General features: G+C 38.9%; 3 protein-coding genes across 15 annotated transcripts in view; 2 read left to right on the top strand and 1 right to left on the bottom strand.

Moving 5' to 3' along the window:
* si:ch73-103b11.2 (myosin phosphatase Rho-interacting protein) overlaps nucleotides 1-8,224 on the top strand; it is a 173,720-nt gene extending 165,496 nt beyond the window's left edge. For 8 of the 11 annotated variants that reach the window (XM_015359908.2, XM_015359911.2, XM_015359909.2 and 5 more), the window contains one exon: nucleotides 4,270-8,224. In XM_015359908.2, coding sequence (XP_015215394.2) covers nucleotides 4,270-4,341 — 72 coding nt within the window. In that variant the 3' untranslated portion in view covers nucleotides 4,342-8,224. Of the gene's footprint in view, nucleotides 1-757; nucleotides 825-4,269 lie in introns of all 11 variants that reach the window. The other 3 variants (XM_015359910.2, XM_015359919.2, XM_069180882.1) reach the window with 1 other exon arrangement.
* A 1,288-nt stretch (nucleotides 8,225-9,512) lies between these two features.
* cops3 (COP9 signalosome subunit 3) lies at nucleotides 9,513-16,597 on the bottom strand. Its single transcript, XM_006637000.3, has 12 exons — nucleotides 16,427-16,597; nucleotides 14,885-15,014; nucleotides 14,078-14,190; nucleotides 13,932-13,981; nucleotides 13,585-13,677; nucleotides 13,033-13,212; nucleotides 12,487-12,627; nucleotides 11,661-11,834; nucleotides 11,438-11,524; nucleotides 10,873-10,986; nucleotides 10,557-10,637; nucleotides 9,513-9,833 (listed from the first exon to the last, which is right to left on the bottom strand). Exons 1-12 carry the CDS (start codon nucleotides 16,479-16,481, stop codon nucleotides 9,780-9,782), a joined length of 1,272 nt encoding a protein of 423 aa, XP_006637063.1. The 5' UTR covers nucleotides 16,482-16,597; the 3' UTR covers nucleotides 9,513-9,779.
* A 787-nt stretch (nucleotides 16,598-17,384) lies between these two features.
* LOC102691152 (5'(3')-deoxyribonucleotidase, mitochondrial) overlaps nucleotides 17,385-18,967 on the top strand; it is a 110,018-nt gene continuing 108,435 nt past the window's right edge. For all 3 annotated transcript variants that reach the window (XM_069181003.1, XM_069181005.1, XM_069181004.1), the window contains exon 1: nucleotides 17,385-18,178. In XM_069181003.1, coding sequence (XP_069037104.1) covers nucleotides 17,900-18,178 — 279 coding nt within the window. In that variant the 5' untranslated portion in view covers nucleotides 17,385-17,899. The remainder of the gene's footprint in view (nucleotides 18,179-18,967) is intronic.

Here is an 18,967-nt window from a genome sequence, read left to right on the forward strand (position 1 = left end):
TTTGGCGTACATTACTTTGTATTAAATTTTATAGCACCTCAGCCACTAACTACTTTTGTACAAGAGAGTGGTGATATCCCATTTCTGTGTCCCAGAACTTGTGTTTGTACAAGATGTCAATAGCGTAAGAGGCCGACACATCCGGTATCAGAACAGAACCATCCCAAATGCTGAAATGAATGCCTCTGGCAACTGTTTTTCAAAGCAATTTCTGAATTAAAGCACATTCAAAATTGTCTCAAAAAAGCAGTATCACTTGCAATTAAAGGCAATGACTGCTGAATTAAGTAGCATCTCTGGAAAAACTTTAATTGGAAATACCCAATCAACTTTTTACAATGACGATAACCACAATACATAACCTAGAATAACCTAGAAAATATTTTCCTGTGTAAACTCTCAGGCACTTGATCTGCTACCCTTGTTGCCTAGTAATGTGGAGCAATAGAAATTTGTTTACAGAAGATAATCGGCTGAGATAGTCAATCTCCACACCTTCATACCTTTTTTTTTTCTGGGGGATGGTGACAAGATCCAGCCTTTTTATCTGTGATTGATCTTTTCACAATTGATTATTGATTTGATTACATTACTAAGCAGTTGACTAGACCAGTGCCTGCGTTGGGGGTACAGTACAAGATGTTCAGTGCCTCTGTGTGGAGATGTCAGAAATCAGCCTTATGCACTGTTTCTCGTTTGCACATGTGCAGTAACTGTGTGTGTGTCTAAGCTTGTCCTTCATCTTTTGCCCTGACAGTCTGTAATTGAGCAGGTCTCATGGGACAGCTGATGACTGCCAGGGAGTGGGTATGCCTGTGATCTAGGTAACTTCATAGAGCGTGACCCATCCTGCATGCCACACGTCCATCTGTCTCCAAGACTGCTCTCAGGCTTGGTTGTTTCTAACAGGGAAGGGCAAACCTTGGTCTTTCCATTACATTGCAACATAGGACTCCAGCCTAACCAAGTCCGTTGTGCACATTATTAAACATTATTGCATAATCCTTGCAGACTACTTAAGCTTAATTAAATATTAGATAGAGATACAATACTTCTAACTGAATGGAAAAGTCAAGATTTCCTGCCCCTGCTGTAGCACAGTGACTTCATCCTATTTGGGGATTTTCCCCTGGGAACAAACTATCGTGATATCCTTTCACATGTTTTTCCAGCTCCTGGTATTGTGTGCATGTGTCACAATGCATTTTTAGAATTATCTTTCCGTTTTGATCTCTTCATTCCAAATAGAAACTGTACAAATGGCATATGGTCACTATCGCCAGTAATGTTTCATTTGGGACAGTAGGATTCCCTAGAAGGCACCTCAAAACCACTCTTGAAGATCAAGTAAAAAATCCAGTAAATTATAAATGACATCATTTAACATGCTCTTCAAATTGTTTCCTGCTCTCCCAACACAAGAGATATATGGAGTGGATCTTTACAAAAATGCACAATAAAATGTTCTCACTCTGCAAGTCCTCTTAAATTAGGGCCACCTTTTCACAGCACTTGTGAAGTGTATTCTGCCTTAATTATTAAAATAATTCATAGTTGAGCTTTTGAATTGGTTTAGTGAGTCTGAACTGATTATAAGTTGACAACTGGGTCAGTCAAACAAAAGCAATGAGATCCTAACAGCAACAGATAAAAAAATAGATTATTCTGGGGACTGGCATGTCATGTAATATATCGGAGATTTCTGAGGTACAAGGAGGAATAACATATTTTGCAAGTCTACAATGAGCTGACTGACCACTGCAAATCTCAAATCCTTCCCTATTATGGAATCATAGCATATCGGTTCTGTTTATTTCCAGGAAAATGTGGTTAGATTCTTTATTATCTGAGCAGAAACTTGAAACAATTAGCATGCACACAAAAAGGATTCCCTGTACATTTAGTCTGGCTTCCAAGGTGTATCAGTTTCATCTGAGAGAAGTTGTAAAGAAGGGTGAACTTCTATAGATACTTTTAAATTAGATTATATTGATGTAATTTGAATCCTCCTTCTTCTGGTGAACATCAGTAGAGGTGTGACTGCCAGCTTCAGTACATCCTTGTACATATAGACTGATGAATTGTTTCTAATGCGTGGCTCTTACCTTATAGTAAATATCAAGGGTCTGATCTGTGTCATTAGCTGACTCTGATCAGGCTTAAGTGTGTAATAGGCCCAGATTAAGGGTGTCTCATGTCATGCAGTGACCACTGGGATTTGCAGAGTCTGACAACTTGCAGTATTGTGCCCATCAGAGATAATTTCTGATGGTTGGTTCTGACAAAGTATGTATGGTCCTTCCCTGTCCTTGGTAGGGTTTTATTAGTTTAAATGGTTGCATATTTTTGTGCACACTGTTAAGAAACGGGCGATTTAACAGTTGTGTACTATGGTTATTATTATTACAGAGACAGCTTCACTGACTTTTTAATTCAAAGTCTTATCTTGGACAGTGCCCCTTTTTCATTCACTCTTGATATGCTGAGGATATTGCCAAGACCTTCCCATTTTGGTGTATAGCTCTCATTGTAACTCCTGAATACAGACAGGGTTATGGGATGTGCATGTTTCTGATCATGTCTGAGCACAAAAATGTTGAACGAAATTTGAATGTGAGCAAACCACTTTTTTTTAACTCTGCTTGCTCTGACCGTTTAACGGCAAATATCTGTTCTGTACAACCCCCATCAAAGATCTCGCATTGCTACATACATGTTCCCTTTCAAATGTAATTGGAATTAATACATTGTCACAGGGACATGACACGATTTTCAGACAGTACAACACTCAGCAACAATACTACATAATGCTTGGCAGTATCTGCTCTTATTCAGGCTGCAAGCTTTCAGCAAGGCAGTAAAGCTTAAATGAATTCCCATTAACCAGGTTAAATAACCTGTGTGTATTTTGTTCATCTTTACATCCATTGAGAAGAGGTGTTAATAATGCAGTGTGTCAGAAAGTTTGCTGGTTATTAGAAATGAATTTAGATGTCATGCTAGGAAAAACAGGTATTCCCATAAGAAGTGTGTATTAATATCTTCCATTTTCTACAGCACTCAAGACTAACCCCTCAGCATGCCCTGTCAGTGTCGGCAGTATTTCATGTTAAAGCACTCCAGTGGTTCCCAATGTATCTCACTCTATCAGGTTGTCCAGTATCATGCCTCCAGTATCACATTCAAAACCCAGGTTTTCAGGCTTCCTAAATAACCAGCATTCAGTCATGTAAAAATTATACATTGTACCAATGCTAATTTATAACCAGAATTTAAGCACCTCTGACTACACAGCTGAAATAAATTCTATCCATTTTCAAAATGTCAATTGAAAATCCGACCTTTATTAAGGAACAGCCTATTTTTGTTTTCATTGTTTCATTTTTTATATGTGTTCATATCCTCCCGTTTCCTTATTTATTCGTTTGTTTTTGCTATCCAGAATGACACGTTTCTGAAGACCTGCATCAGCCAAATGAGAGAAAGGCCCCAGTTTATTCTTGCACAGGATATTAGTCAGTCTGCACGACGGCTGAAATGTTAATTTGCTTCTAGCTGGTAGAAATGAAGCCATTTGGGCTTTTGCAGGCATTAATGATGGCAGAGAAACATTTCAGTTTCATCAAGAAATGAGGCTTTAAAAACTCATGAAAAGGATATGATACATGCAGGAAATGAAATGATGAAAATTTATAACATACTGTAAATTTCTCCTTGAACTTGTAGCTAGTACTTGTCATGGAGGGGGACATAGCCCCATGGATTTTATTTGGTCTGGTGTTCCTTAAGGAGGCCTCTGCACTCTTTGTTGAGGGCGGGAAAAATATCTGACAGCTCCGGGGGGGGATAGTTTGCACCCTGCCACTTTAAAATGGGCACTCCTTAACACAAGGTGATGCAATGCAATGGTGATAAAACAGCTTAATATACAAACCCACGCCTGTGTGGCAGCTGGGGGCTTGTGTTTTCCACGTGGTGCAATGCCGGCAGTGATTCACAACGCTGCCATGCTTGCATTCAGCTTTGAAAGAAACGTTGGGACAATAATTTCATAGGCTTTGGTGGCCAGCGCAGCGGCGGCGCTCATTTTAAAACGGCAGGGCTCTACCGTTGACCCCCACACCGAGTTTCTCTTCCCATGTTGTGCGGTGGAGTGCTGGCAGTCACACGGTGAACAGCTCTGGGAATCACTGAGACAAGAGTGTGCCTCCCCAGCAGCCGGGGCTTGAGTTAACGGTGCCTCTCCCTCTCTCGCTTCTCCCCCAACAGAGCCTGAAGGAGGGGCTGACAGTGCAAGAGCGCCTGAAACTGTTTGAGGCAAGAGACTCGAAGAAGATCTGACCCCACACCCGACATGCCACAGTGGTCACACTGTACTCGACCGAGCTGGGCTGTGGGCGGCGCGGACAGAATTCGCAAAACCCTCTAGTGATTTATTTCGGATAAATGTCTGACGTGTGAAAACCAGCAGCCGAGGGAAAGCGCTAAAAATCCAATTAGTCATCTGTCATTTTTGAGGGGCACAACCGTAAAGTCAATTATCTCCAATCCCTCCTGTCGTTTCACTCTAAATCGCCCTCGACTTATTTTACTACTTCTTTGGAAATGAGGAGACCTATGCATTGAATATGTGGGTTTTTTTCACCACCTTGTGTACATTGTGCTAAGAACAATTATATAGTTCTGAAACTCAGCGTGCAGCCATTAAAAGTTAAAAATAAAGGCTTATTGCATTCAGATGTTTTCTATAATTCTAAAAACAAAATTAAGTAGGTAATTAAAAGATTTGAGAAGTTGTGGAAGTATTTTGTGACCATATTTTGGGTTATAATGTCACATAGTTTAACTGATAACAGGGGTGCTGGGAAGAATTTCAAATATTTAGTACATAAGTATGTGTATTTTGGAAGTAGTAGCAATATTGCCGTGAACTATTCATTCTGGATTGGGAAGATAGGAGAGTGAATAATCTGTTCCCTGGTTGTCATTTTAGCAGAGCAGAGATAGTTGTATCCATGCTCTCTCACACACATCACCAGTGTGGAAGATGCTACCTTTCAAATTAAGGTTTCCTTCTGCAATACACAGATGATATTTCCCACTTACCACGTGAGGATTGCAGTTCCTTGATTAAAAAGCAGTCCTTCATTTTCCTCTTTTTATTTTCTTTCAGGGAATATTTTGACAATTTCAAAAAAGATTTCCAAACATGCCTCTCTCACCAGAACATATCACAGATGCTGAGATACATGTCCTTTTTTGTCCTTGAAACCTAGGAATACCATCTTTAGGATGTCTTTTCCCCCATTTTTTATTGATTTAATATTTAATATCCACACACTTATATCTCTAGCAGACAAAAGAAGCCAAGTACTCACATTACACTGACACAAGTAATATGTTGAAAAGTAAGGATGTCTCAGTATTCCCTGAAAGCATTTTCCTATGTTCCAGAACCTTTTGAAAACATTTAATTTTCTTAAAACCCATTTTCCAACTTGTTGAAGAATAAAACAAATTATCACAGTACTGTGTAGAAGGATGGTAGTGAACATAGTCGAATTTTTTTAAGTGACCTACAGTATACACCTATGGTGAGTTCTGTTTAACTTCTACACAGAAGAATTGAAGCAGAATTATTTTTGGAGTCTCAGCTGTCCAAAAAAGCTGTGTATTAACATAGGCGGCTTAAAATGTCTTTATTTTGCCTTTTTTTTATTGCAGGGTTACAAATACACTGTTATGCCAAAAATAAAGTCGAGTCAAATTTAGGCCTGTCCCCAAGAAATGATTTAACAAATTAAGATTTGTTCAAACATATTAAAAGAGTAATTTGATCATTAAAAGTAGGTGAATAGATCAAATGATTAACAATTGCTACAGTAGAATGTTTAAAAATGAATTTAAAAATAAATGTGATAATATTAACGCTGATAAAACTAAAAAGTAGTTCTACAAAATAATGTCTGGTGAACTAAATTCTAAATTAAGCTACTCACCGCGGAAGAAATCTCTGGCAGAAATTGTGAAACTCCAAAAGGATGATTTCCTTTTTGTTTTATTCTGATTATACTTTCTCTGCGGTGTCGCTGGAACACAACATTACCCAGGTGAGGTGCAATCAGGTTGAACCAAAACGGTATTAACGTGATTGAAACTAGCGCGGCCGATGTCCCTTTGTGAAGCTGTTCCCGAGTAGCACGAGCCACTGAGATTTGTGTTCCCACACCCTCTCTTGACAGGCTGAATGAGCCTCAACAGCGATCCCACCAATGGCAAGGCTGTGTTTCGGAACACTTGGTGTTGTATAGACTGCAGCTCAGCTTACATGAGGCTCTTGGCTTCTTGGTTATGAGATGTTTTGTCTCGCTTTCAAGCGGAAAAAACAACTGTATAGTATTCAAAGCACGCCATGTAAATATTTGTTACACAGAATTTAGTTTTTGTGATTTTATCCGTTTTAAATCTATATCCTTGCTACTAGCACTATAAATATCTATATATATTTTTAGTTTGACTGTACACACAAGTTATTGGGAATAAACTGAAGAGTCTCCAGCCCTCAATGATGCTCGAAATCAAAAGGTCAAACTCTGTTCCCGGATGTTCTTGCTTTGCAATTTGCACCGCAGAACCACACATTTCAAAAGAAATACAAATTCAAACAGAAATCTCATCCTTTTAAAAGGTAAATCAAGTTAATGAATACATTTATAAAAGTTTAGGGCTCTGCACGCAGGAATGAAAGGTTGCGGGTTCGAATCTTGAGTGAGGCACAGCTGCTGCACCCCGAGCAAATGAATCTGTGAAATGCCCAGTATAACTGGGTCCACATTTGGGTTGCATTGGATGTACTGTAAATATCAGCCCAATAAAATGATAAATTACATGCACCTGATTTTTAATAAGCTGCTAATATCAATAAGCTGATTTAACTATTTTAAAAGAATAACCGTCTACTACCAAAAGATAGATTTCTTCCTAAGACCCACTGGAACACGTTTCCTTTATATGGCAATGTTTGAGGCTGTGCCAGTGCAGAAAATAAGTGTTTTGATTCAGAGTATGCAGATTGATCTTATCCCTTCTGGTTATTTTTTAGGCCCCTTATCACAAGCCTTGCTGAACTACTTAACCTGCATCCTTTGAGGTTTTAGGACTGTTTAAAATGTCATGAGCCAACAAACCTGTTATGATGTGCTCTTTACAAGCCTGCTCAATGCAGAATGCAGTTTTGTGTTTGGAATTTGCCTTTATACAATTGAATTTAAGACCTCCTTTGCCATTAGTTTAGTCCGTTTAAAACCCTCCACTGTCTGCATGTTACAGTATATTGAAGTACTGTATGATGTCGGGGAATGGGAATGGCTAAGATTCATCAGTTTACATTTCCTGCAAGTGCACACGTGGCTGTTTTTCTGTATTAATTATGGGCCGCTGGATCAAAATCATGCATAAATTGAACCTGAATCCCTGAGATGAGGTTCTCTCTTTCTCTAGTTGTTGGTTAATAATCATACATTATTCCACAAACATGGAAGCTTGGCACTATTGAAACAAAAACATCAGAACCTAGAAAAACAAAACTGTTAAAACTTCGGTATTTTGATGCTCAGACCTATTTAGTGCTTCACTCATTTGAACTTTGACCTTTAGGAAACAAAGATTCAAATCATGCAGTCTTTTCATATTAAAGGGTTAATTACACATTTGCGTTACTTATTCTTATTTCTGTACCAATATGTAGATGTTTTTCGGTTATTTGCTTAGGTTCCCATTTGCAAGTTTTTGTTTTTTTCTGTGTTGGATGTAAAGGCAGAAGATTTCACTGGAATGGGGAACTTGGTCTGCTGGAATCATTTGGTCGAGTCTGTTACTGCTCAATGATAACCTCTTATCCAGAAGAGTGTTTAATGTATTATTTTTCATCTTGGTGTTTAAAGTGTACTGGCTCCCAAGATACATTTTGAGTTGAGGAAACGATCGGATGTTGGACGTGCCATTCTCACTATAAAAATGGTTCTGTAATAGTCTCGTCCTGCCCACTCATTATGTTATTTGATGCCAATTGTTAATTATGATTGGAACATCATTCATCACAATATTTATTACTGAACTGTGGCTTTTTATTAGATTCTTGTGGTTTTAGTTGTCATTTTATGTAAATATGAAAACCCTACTTTATATAATCTATATAACAGTAATAAAATATTTTTGCACCATCTGAATGTTTTTGATTGCTTTCAGGTAAAAAGCAGATGCCCACGTCACATTTCTTGGGGAAGTGGGCAACTTATTGTGCGGTATCACAGTATTTTGTTTCAGTTTCTTGAGCAAATACGATGGCTTTAGTATTGCAACTCTAGCCTTGTAGTTTGTGTAGTTTAAAAAAGGTTGGGGAATGAAATAGGGAAAACAAGTCATAGCATTATGCTTTATTGTAACTAATGTTTATGTAATTGTATACTGTTTATGTTCAGGTAAAAAGTCTAATTTAAAAATAATTGGCTTAGTCAGATTGCCTGGTGGTAAATAACAACCACTAGGCTCATAAGCAAATGCAGGAAAGCAAGATTAATTTTGCCTTTTGGCTATTGAAAACTGTTAGCTGCTTCAAACCTGATGTGTTAATAGCACTTAAACCAAGATCTATCCTTGCAGTAATGACTTTACCGTTAAAAGAACAGAAATCCAGTGATCTGAAAAGGTGGCAAAGCCAAATGAACATTCCTACTCTCATTATATAACTTGTAACAAAGGTCCGCCCACCTGCTACCACCTGATCATCTGTTAAATTATGGGCTTGGTGATGCACTGGAATCAGGAGTTTCTAGCTTATTTTCCAATAATTCCTGTATTGAACTAAACTAGAACAGCTTTTCCTATTTCGGGCCAGGTCATTTACATTGAACTAACTCTGCCATAATGTTAATGAATCGTGTCAAATTATTTTAGTTCATGTAATCCTTACTCTCGGAAGCAAGTTACAAAATGGAAAAAGTAAGAAAATGTCAACAATTAAAAATACATTTAGCTCAGTGGTGTACAAGAGACACTTAATTCCAGGAAATATTTGAATTTTATCTTGAGGACACTTCAGGTCATCACACCTTCACAGGTTATGAAATACAGGAGCATTAAGTTAAAAAAAAACAAGATTCTTTACATCATCCCCTGGGTGTTTAACACAAACATTTACAGGATAAAGCTCAAAGTCCCCAAGTAATATTTTTAAATGACAGCTCGGGGTTTAAATTTGTTATTATGTTTACATTTGAAATGACTGTTTTATGTCTGCGTGAAGTGCATGATCAATACTTCAACTGTCTCCTGTTGTCTGGGAGAAATTCTATCTTTAGATTCTGACGTTTCAATAACTATGTGTAGCATGAGGTACTTTAAACTCCCCCAGCTCATTACTCAATTCTAGAACATTGGATCAGAAAAAAAAGAAGCAAATTAGTAGGACCTTGCGTTTCATACAAGGTTCTGAAATAACTACATGGGATTGATTTGAACAGGAAGTCCAGTTTTTATTTTTTGTTGTTAACGCAGCAATGGTGCTTCCATCTGAACATTGATAAATAAAACACTGACAAAACCCTTCCTTTTTTTCCCTTCCCCAGACATTGTATGAAAGCATAAATGAATTATTCAAATGTTTATGTTTTCTTGAACGATGTCCAGGCTCAATATGTTTTCCTCCATTTTTAAAAATGTCTTCTGAAAAGAACCTGATGTTGTGGGATTTAGTTCTGCTCCCGTGCTGATTAACTGCTTCAGGAGTAACTGGACGTCTTGCTTCCTACATCATCATCCTGTGACCCCATGCTCTGAAAAATACCAATATGATCATAGCATTCTTAGACTTGTGGAATAAATACTGTTTCTTTACTTGTTTATCAGGAATTAGGCCTGTTTGTTAAACATCAGGTAAGTGTGCAGTTAACCCAAAACACTGTTCTCTAATAATCTTGCCTTTTTTCTCAGCAGTTTAATATTCAACATGACTCAATGACTGCAAGGCTGGTCTTTGTGATTATGTGCTTTTGAGGTCAAATTTAACATCAGCCACTCAAAAAACAAATGAAACAAAATGATAATAAATGACATTCATGACTTGCCAGAACAGATCATGAGACATATTGTTAACAGGGGGGTGCTTCTTTACAAAAAGAATGGTGGGTGACCCCCCTACAAGTCTTGGCCAGACAGTTCAATGCCTAGAAATTTAAATTTTCCAATTCAAACATGTACTGTATGTTGCAAACAGTGATGTAAATTCTCAAGCTCAGCTTTTGCTCAAAGTCTTGGTTTTTCTATATTTTACTCTATATTTCTTAAAAGCAGGAATAATCCTTTATGAAGAGGAAGAATCCACATATGCAAAACTCTGGTTTGTCTTTGGCTTTGCCAGAGAAACCTCTGCCAGCATGAGATGTAAAACTCTCTATGGTTAAGCATACATTTTGAATGACGACTTCACTGGCAATCTGCACCTAAGAGGAGATCATTCTGAATTCAAGTGTACACAGTATGGTAAACAGTTTTCATACCTTCTGTACAAACTGAGGGTTAACTGTGATCTCCTGATCCATGGATTTTAGCTTCTCATCCAGTTCTATACACTTCAGCATCTAAAATGAAAACAAGTTTCAAGTGTGAAAACCGACTTTAAAAGTCAGTTACTAACATTCAACTTACTCTGAACGTCACTGCCTTACTTGCAGAATTGGCATCATAAAATGTTGATTTTCAAATACTGACATTGCTGCAGACCCTCTTCAAGTTCCCAAATTCAAACAATGTTTTTGTTTGAATGATTGTATTCATTAAGATGACCTTGACTGTTCACCACTCAGTTATTCGTACCTCTTGATCAATTTTGTGAAGCATCGCAGGGTTATTGTACTTCTCTGGGTTGTCATGGAAGCTGACCATTCCGTCTTTCTGGTTAATACTGGCATAAATCTCACCATCTTCTATCTGTAAGCAGGAGAGCATTTAAATGTATATAACACAAACTCACATTTTGCTACACAGGTAACAGACAGTAATAAAGCATGTAAAAAATTATTCATGTGTACGCATCAAAATTGACTGTGTATTACTGCCTGTACAGTAAAACATTGAGAATCCAATAGTTTAAATTATAAGTGATCCACCTGATCCAACATATACAGCCCAGGTAACTGATATGGTTGTTATCATTATGCTGTCCAACACCTGGCAGAACTTCAGGGAAGCATCTGACCACTAAAATTTCTATTTCTATTTTTCTAGTTCCACTGAAAGAACTAAAACAGATTGCAGGACTGACATTCAAAGGATATCAACAAGCACAAACGCGACTTCTTAACCTCCCATCTTGGGGAAAAAAAGCCACACACCCAAAAGACTCATATTAAAATCCCACCTACACGTATCATGTTCTTACCATGTGAAGAACGTACTTCTCAGCCTCCTGTGGACCAGACAGTTGTACTCTGCTTGCCATGTCTTGTAAAGACAAGGTCAGAAAGGTCTGCAGGATGAAAGGTAGGTACAGCAAGTGAGATTTATTGAGCTTTTTTCACGGCCTCCAGTTTTACATTTTAGTTTAGTTCTGGTTGGCAGAAACAGTGAATTTCCCGCATGTCAGCCTTGGTTCAGTCTCTTACCTTTGTTAGCCTCTGAATGTTCTTCTTGTACAGGGACGACAGGCACTGTTTGACGAGGCCCATGTTGTTATCTCGTGTAAATGTTTCACCGTGCTTGTTCACAAGGTTCCGAAGCTCGGCTGGATTGTTAGTTGAATACACTTGTGCAAGTTCGTGGTAGGCGTTGCTCAGAGGCTAAAAGAAAAAAAATCAGGTAAAGTTATGCCATCCGCAAAGGATTTATCTACTCTCTATTAAAATCCTATCAGTTTTCACACTGAACTAGGAAGAATGACTGTTATAGTCCCAAATAGTCATATTTTAACATTAATAGGAAATTTATAGGAACTGTCAAATCTTATTTCTTTTTTAAGTGATTGTGCATTGCTATTTGTCCCCTTGAGTGGGGCATTATGGGATTATAATGGGATCCTTCTTAAGATTGTTCATTTTCAAATTACCACGATCTTCCGGCATTATAAACACTTCTTTCAAGTGACACCAAACTCTCATCTGTTCAAGACTAAAGATATTCATTTTTAACCTATTTGTGTAACATATTACATTAAAGCCATATATTAACTTTGCCCATCTTTGAACAGAATCCGGAGCAATATCCTATTTTGTAATGTGGGAACCAAAAACCTTCCCAGAATTATGTATTATATATATATATTCCCAGTATTTGTCAGGCTTTTCATATCTATATTCTAAATAAGGTTTTACCAATGCACTGTATCATCTTAAGTATTTGAATTTTATACTTTTTACAACTTATTATGACAGCGTTAATCTTTGCATTACTTCGCCAGCGCTGCGATACAAAGCTTACAAATGTATTTCTTACCTTGATGAACCGGCCTACTATCTGTGACGTGTATTTGGGCAGCTGCTGAACTTTGCCATGGAGAATGAGGGAAACCAGAATATACTTTTTGTAAGCCTCCAACATAATGTGACTGACTGCCATGGCCGGAGTGGTTATAGCCTGAACAAAAACACAGGGTAGGTGCATGTACACATTACAGCGATGCCATAAATACAATCGGGGCCCTTCTCTACCTTTATCATGCTCATAGACAAATATTTCTGACCTTTTCCAAGTATGCTGTTAGAGCTTGTAAAAAGAAAGAACTAAAACCCTCTGTGAAGACAACATAACATTATGACTGTCAGCTTTTGACATCTTTTGTCAACCTTTTGTCAAATTAATGCCACCCATGTCCATTGCCTCACAGAATTCTTGCGGTTTTCAGTTTATGATTTGAGTGGTTAATTCACTCATTTCCTCAAATCAAATTTCTTTTGTCATCAGAAAAAAAAAAACACACAGACCTCCGTCTCTTCACATTGACAATAATAAAGCTATTCTGGGTGCTTGAAGGGGAGTTACCTGTTCATAAAAATAGAGAGCCCTTTCAAAGTTTTTCAGTCCCGTGTAGATCATGCCACCATAATAGTAGTAACATAGAAAGTGCTTTGCGTCATAGGCACCATTCTCTTTACAGATATCCATCATATCCAGTTCAAGGTATGGAAGGGCAGGCTTGAAACACTTCGCCAACAAGCACAGCTGTGAAGCAAAGGGCACCGGAGGAAAACCACAGGTTAGTGTAGCCTGCAACTCAAATGAGCTCATCACTTTCAACACAAAATCCCTCCAGCTATTGGACCCCATAGGCAACTTCTCTTCCTAATGGTATTTAGATCTAGACATTATAATTTAAATCGTAAAGATCTGTAGGAGAAATGACTGATCACCTGATAGAGGCATGTGTTAAAAAATATTCTTCTAGCAATCAGTGGTAGCGAACAACATGAGTTTCGGTCGTTTCTTTCTTTGGAAGTAGAAACGTTATTACAGTATATGTATTTGAAAAACAAAACAAAAGGACATAATTTGTGAATCTGGTGCAAATCTGTCACACTGTAGGAGCTTACCTACCTGACAGAGGTCTGCATGAATTGAGGTAAGCTGGTTTGTGTTCATCTGCATTTTATCTATTGCCTGCTTTAGAATGCCAACTCCCCTTAGTGGCTGTGGTGAAATAAACAGATGAAGTTAGAAGTGTTAAATAAAGTTTCAGTATACTTGGACAACACATAAGAGCAATAACATTTGGACAGATGATCTAAAATAAATTTGTACTAATGTGATAATATCGAAAAGCGTTTAATACATGCTTTAATATCTGGATAAACAGCCCTGTAGAAAGGTTGCTCAATTTCAATGTTAATGAAGCTGTCTCATTTGTGATATTTTGTATACATCTTCATCCGTTTCTGATTTACCTGTTTCCGTTCTACGAGAGCATTTGTTAACTGATGGCAGAGGCCAGCAACTGCAAGACAAAAACAAAGGAACAACGTGGCTCATACTAGAACAAAATTAGAAGAGTCTGACTAACACTTAATCTAAAGCACATGTAGAGACTTACAAGTGTCTGTTGCATATCTGATGTGCTCTCCATTGCAGGTGCTGATGAAGAGCTGAACCTGCGAGAATAGCGTTTCAAAATCGGGGATGTTTGGCATGGAAAACTTGACAAATCTGCAACACGTAGGGAAAAGAAAAATCACAAAACCAGGAAAACGTGTTTGAAGGCTGTTTCAGCCGCCTTCACATTGAACCTGGGCCAATTAAAAAGGCAAGCCATCTAATAGATTCTATACCTTAGGTGTGACTTGTTAGGAGTTAAAATGAAAGAAATCCAAAACTGGAATCAATTTCAATTCACATCTTGGGGACCTGTTGAATCCCACAGAGCTGCTTTCATAGACAGACTTGTCTTCGTAATATCGTCAATACTCAGTTTCAGCCAGTGCTCTCAAACCAAGTTCATCAAAGGTCTTGCGTCTTATTATTCTTGTTCCAAAATATATAGTCAATTAACCTCATTATTTTCTATTGTGTATTGTGTATTAGACATACACAAAATATTTTACTGTCCTTACAGGTATAGTTACCTAGAAATCAGCTCACAGCCTGATTAGAAGTACTATATTACAATTATGCAGCTAATTGAATAATTTGATCATCTATGTAACTGTGGAGACGATTGGAACAAAAACTAAAATGCACTAGGCCCTCCTGGAACACTCTTCTATTTGAGATCCCGGTTCTAAACTAACTCACTTATTGCCCAGATAATTATTCCCTTTTGGACTTATTGTCCTATTGGCGTTTAAAGGAAAATCAAACAAAATATTCCCGTCTCTGCGTCATTGTCGAAGTGCAAACTTACAGGACTGCAAGAACACCGAGCGAGTGCTCCTGTATGTCCAGCGCCCCAAGAACTGTGTCTAAATGGGACAGGTTTTTCGCCAGCAGCTCCCCGCTCTTATTTATCAATTCGCACAGTTGTGTCATCTGACCTGAAAAACATCCACGACATTCGCCAAATTACTCTACACAGAAAAGCACGTTTGGGCTCAGTGCACGACGTGGGGTGTTTTGTGCTTGTTGTAAAAATAGGATCAATTTCAGAACTTTTACCTTTGCGCCAGTTTTGCTTGCTCTAACATTTGTGTTGGAACTCGAATCAAAATGAAATGCTTCCCGGGTGCAATTGACAGGTCACGATTCATGAGCTTGGGGACGTTGAAAGGACAGAGCCTCTTGATTTGAAATTAGTTATCGCACAATATTTCTGCTCACTTCCCAACTACGCTACGGCCTCTTAATATAGAAGCTACGGATTTTTTTATGTAGAGAATTTGAGAAAATGTCACTCCGTTTTAAAGCTGTGAACGACTGCAGGACGTACTGAAAAGGATAAAACACAGCCTCATCTGCTAATACCAGATTCAAATCAAAATAAGGTACCCATTTCTTCATAGCGGTTTAGTAGCACGGGTAATTAGATTTAAAATCCTGTCTAAATTTTACACTCCCTTTTATTGTGATCTTAATTAAACATTACGGCAGGTGCTGAACATGCTGACAGCTTTACTTTCACAACAGCGAAATCACAGAGAACAGGGGACGTGCTGGCTTTATCAAACCCCCTGTTAATCAACGCAGCACCATTCTCTAGTGACATTTAGAGACACTTTCAAATAAAACCTCTTGAAGACAGAAAGCACAGATTCATTTTTTTCAGACACACACAACTGCCATCTAGAAATGGGTACATGGCATCTGTTTATAGCGCAGGTTTGATGACATGACATGCCTGCATGTACAGACCTGAAACTGGTAAATTAGTTTTACTGGGTTGTCACTGGTTGTGATGGACAGGTTACCATTTACATAAACCTAGTAACCGGGAAATAGCGTATTTAATGGTCGCCTCATCATCTTAATTATAAAGAAACGTACGATTTGTAGTGCTGCTCCTTAGCTGCGTTACAGGTACTGTATGTTATGACATTAACCAGCATGAGGCCTGCACACATTTATCACCGGAAGTAACCCCCCACCGGGTAAGTGACAGGACAAGCAACCAATCACAGCAGCGCTTTCGACAGCTAATCCAATAAAAGCCCACTTGGGAGGAACTACCTGTCGACATACGGTTAGAAACATTTTCTCAAGGAAAAAGGGGAACAAAACTGCCTTTTCATGTTTTGTCGTTAAGCGTCTATCTTTGCTTTAATGCACCCGTTCAAAATACAGCTTTGCCAAGAGCTGAAAACGGAAAGGACTGCGAGACTCGCGTAAAAGCCAGACTTGTTTACATGATAAAGCATTTTTTTAAAAAAAAAAATGCAGGCTCCGTGCTGCAGCTGAAGGATTAATAATTACTAACAGCTTCTGGGGGTGGGAGGCCAGCCGCTGTACCTACCCTGAGCCGAAAGCTGCCGAACGTTATTCACGAACTGCTCCAGAGCTGAAGCCATTCTTGCCTTCTGCCGTTTTCGGGGTTGTCGTTCTCAATCTGTTCTCATTCAAATGTCAGGAGTAGCCCAGCGTGAGGGGGCCCACAGAGCCGCCACTGACGGGAAATATCGCGAGAGGCTCGAGGACTGCCGCTGCTGCCGGGATTTCAGGGCACGAGCCGCTCGCGCCCTTAAAGCTACAGTACAGGCGCCAGCGCGTTCCGTCTCCAACGGTCGCTCCCCTCCAGCCTTACCGGCCGACCGTTTTCGTTAAAACTTTTGTTTTTAAGTCTGTGCATTGAAACGCAATGACAGTCAAGCAGCACCACGAATGCTGTTGAAATCTGGGAAGTCAAATTTCCCCAAATAAAGTATTTCCTTTACAGAACTTTTTCAAAAGCTTGGAACTCCCTTATCTTGAAAGTCTTTACAGGTCCATGGTGGCGAAAATCATGTTGTCCTGGGAAAATCATAGTTAGCTGGGGGATTGAAGGTTCCCAGAGGCTGTGTGGGTGTTTTTTTAATTGCTGTAAAAACATTTCTTATCGGTTGCAAAGCACAATACAGAAAGGCCTGGGGAAATGCTAACGTTGCGCTTTTAATAGGTAAATACCCTGTTTAACCTCTATAGCTGCATTGAATAAATGTTCAAAATAGACAACATCTATTGCTTAGATTTAAATTTTTATTTAAACCTCAGAAATACAAAAAAAGGAGACAAGATATTAAAACTGATACAGAAATAGACACTGCGCAACCAGAGGAATTCACAATTATAAAAGCTGAACAATTAATTTTTTTACACATTTCCATTATATGTCTTATTTTACTGCCCGAGACATTATGGCGTGTTTTATTTATTTTTTTTAATCTCTCTTCGGTCACGTTTTCCTTTAAGAGTGAAAGGAGGCCAAAACACGGGAAGGCTAGTACTACCGGGTTATAGGTGGGGTTTGTTTTTCCCAAAAGGGAGTGATCTGCGGCAGGACTGGTTTGCAGTCCGGGGTGTGTGGGCGGCATGGCATTTTACTACTGCGGGCCTGGCTCTTTGAAATAGTTGCTTAGCTACCAGAGATAAATTGCACTGTTGTGAAGAAGGCCACATGTGCAGAGAGGGGCACGGACAGGCAGTGGGGAACTAGCCGAGATTAACTCCATTTTGCCCAGTTGAAGTATTTGTACGAATCAAGCACCCCTTGAAGACATGCAAGCGGGGCTGGCAGAGGTCCCGGAGGCAGGTGTAAAACGCTGGGCTGCGCATAAGAAAAAAGACCGACACCTGTTTATGCCCTTCTATATTTTGCATTCGGTTTTTAAGTTTTAGGTATACCCCCCAATTTAAATGCAACTCAATTGTGTTTGCAGTTGTGCGGTTTGCTTGTTGGCTCCAGGTGGACCTTTGGACACTCTTGTCGTTGCCCCTTACATATATAATTAACATGATTTTATTGCCTCGAATTTTACCCTTGCGAAAGGTGGAACATGTTCTGAAACCTACGCAGCTCAGGTGGCTTGCTGGTCCTGCAGAAAAGATGCCGGTTTCCTTTCCTAAAAGGCTGCGTGTTTTAGTGGATATGGATGGAGTCATTGCAGACTTCGAAGGAGGGTTTTTAAAGAAATTCAGGGCCAGGTATCCTAACGAGCCTTACATTACTTTAGAGGATCGCAGGGGATTTTGGGTCTCAACCCAGTACGGACACCTGAGGAGCGATCTCTGCGTAAGTGTGAATAAATGCACGTTTTGTAACGTATTTCCAAATCATTTCGTATTTTTATTACTAACACGTCGTTACGCTTGCACCAGGAGGAAAATATATGGAATATATTTTCGTAAAATAAAAAAATATATATTTTGAGCATGTATATGAGACGCCTGAGGCAGTTTCAGCTTGGCAGTCGGAGCTAAAATCGGTACTCGGTAAGTGAAATTTCAGCAGGCTAAGAAATCCGAAACTTTGTTCAAAGAATTTCCTGCAGGTGACGACATGCACTGGTGAACTCACGCCTGGTGTTTCTGCAGTGCTTTTTATTCGAAATTCATTTCTGTTTACCTTACTTCCCCTAAAAAGTCTCCTTAGAAAATGTCTCGTGTTAAAAATGTCTCTTAGGTCTTTCAGGGCGAAATAATAAAAAAAAGAACACGCTTAAGCATTCCTTTAAGCAAAGTGTGAAGTATTTCAGAAGTAATTAAGTAAGGGTTTTACATAAGAGACAGGTGTGCGATTACATGTCACCTGCATGGGTAGGATTAATTTGAGTTTCAACACATTACGTGCTTAATGTGAGATCTCAATTCTTATCTTCCATTGAATGTCGTTTTGCTCTATGCTGTACAGCGGGAATCTCCACACCCTGGTCCCGGAGAACACCAGTCCAGTTAATTTTACGGACCGGCAGTTTCTAAAGAGGAATTAACAAGTGTTATCCACAGTGATCAATTTAAAAAGTATTCTGCTAAATTGAGATATCTGGGCTTTGAGGATTGAAGAATATTTGGACCGCAGCCC

Source organism: Lepisosteus oculatus, chromosome 19 (assembly GCF_040954835.1).
Source record: "Lepisosteus oculatus isolate fLepOcu1 chromosome 19, fLepOcu1.hap2, whole genome shotgun sequence".
Lineage (NCBI taxonomy): Eukaryota > Metazoa > Chordata > Actinopteri > Semionotiformes > Lepisosteidae > Lepisosteus > Lepisosteus oculatus.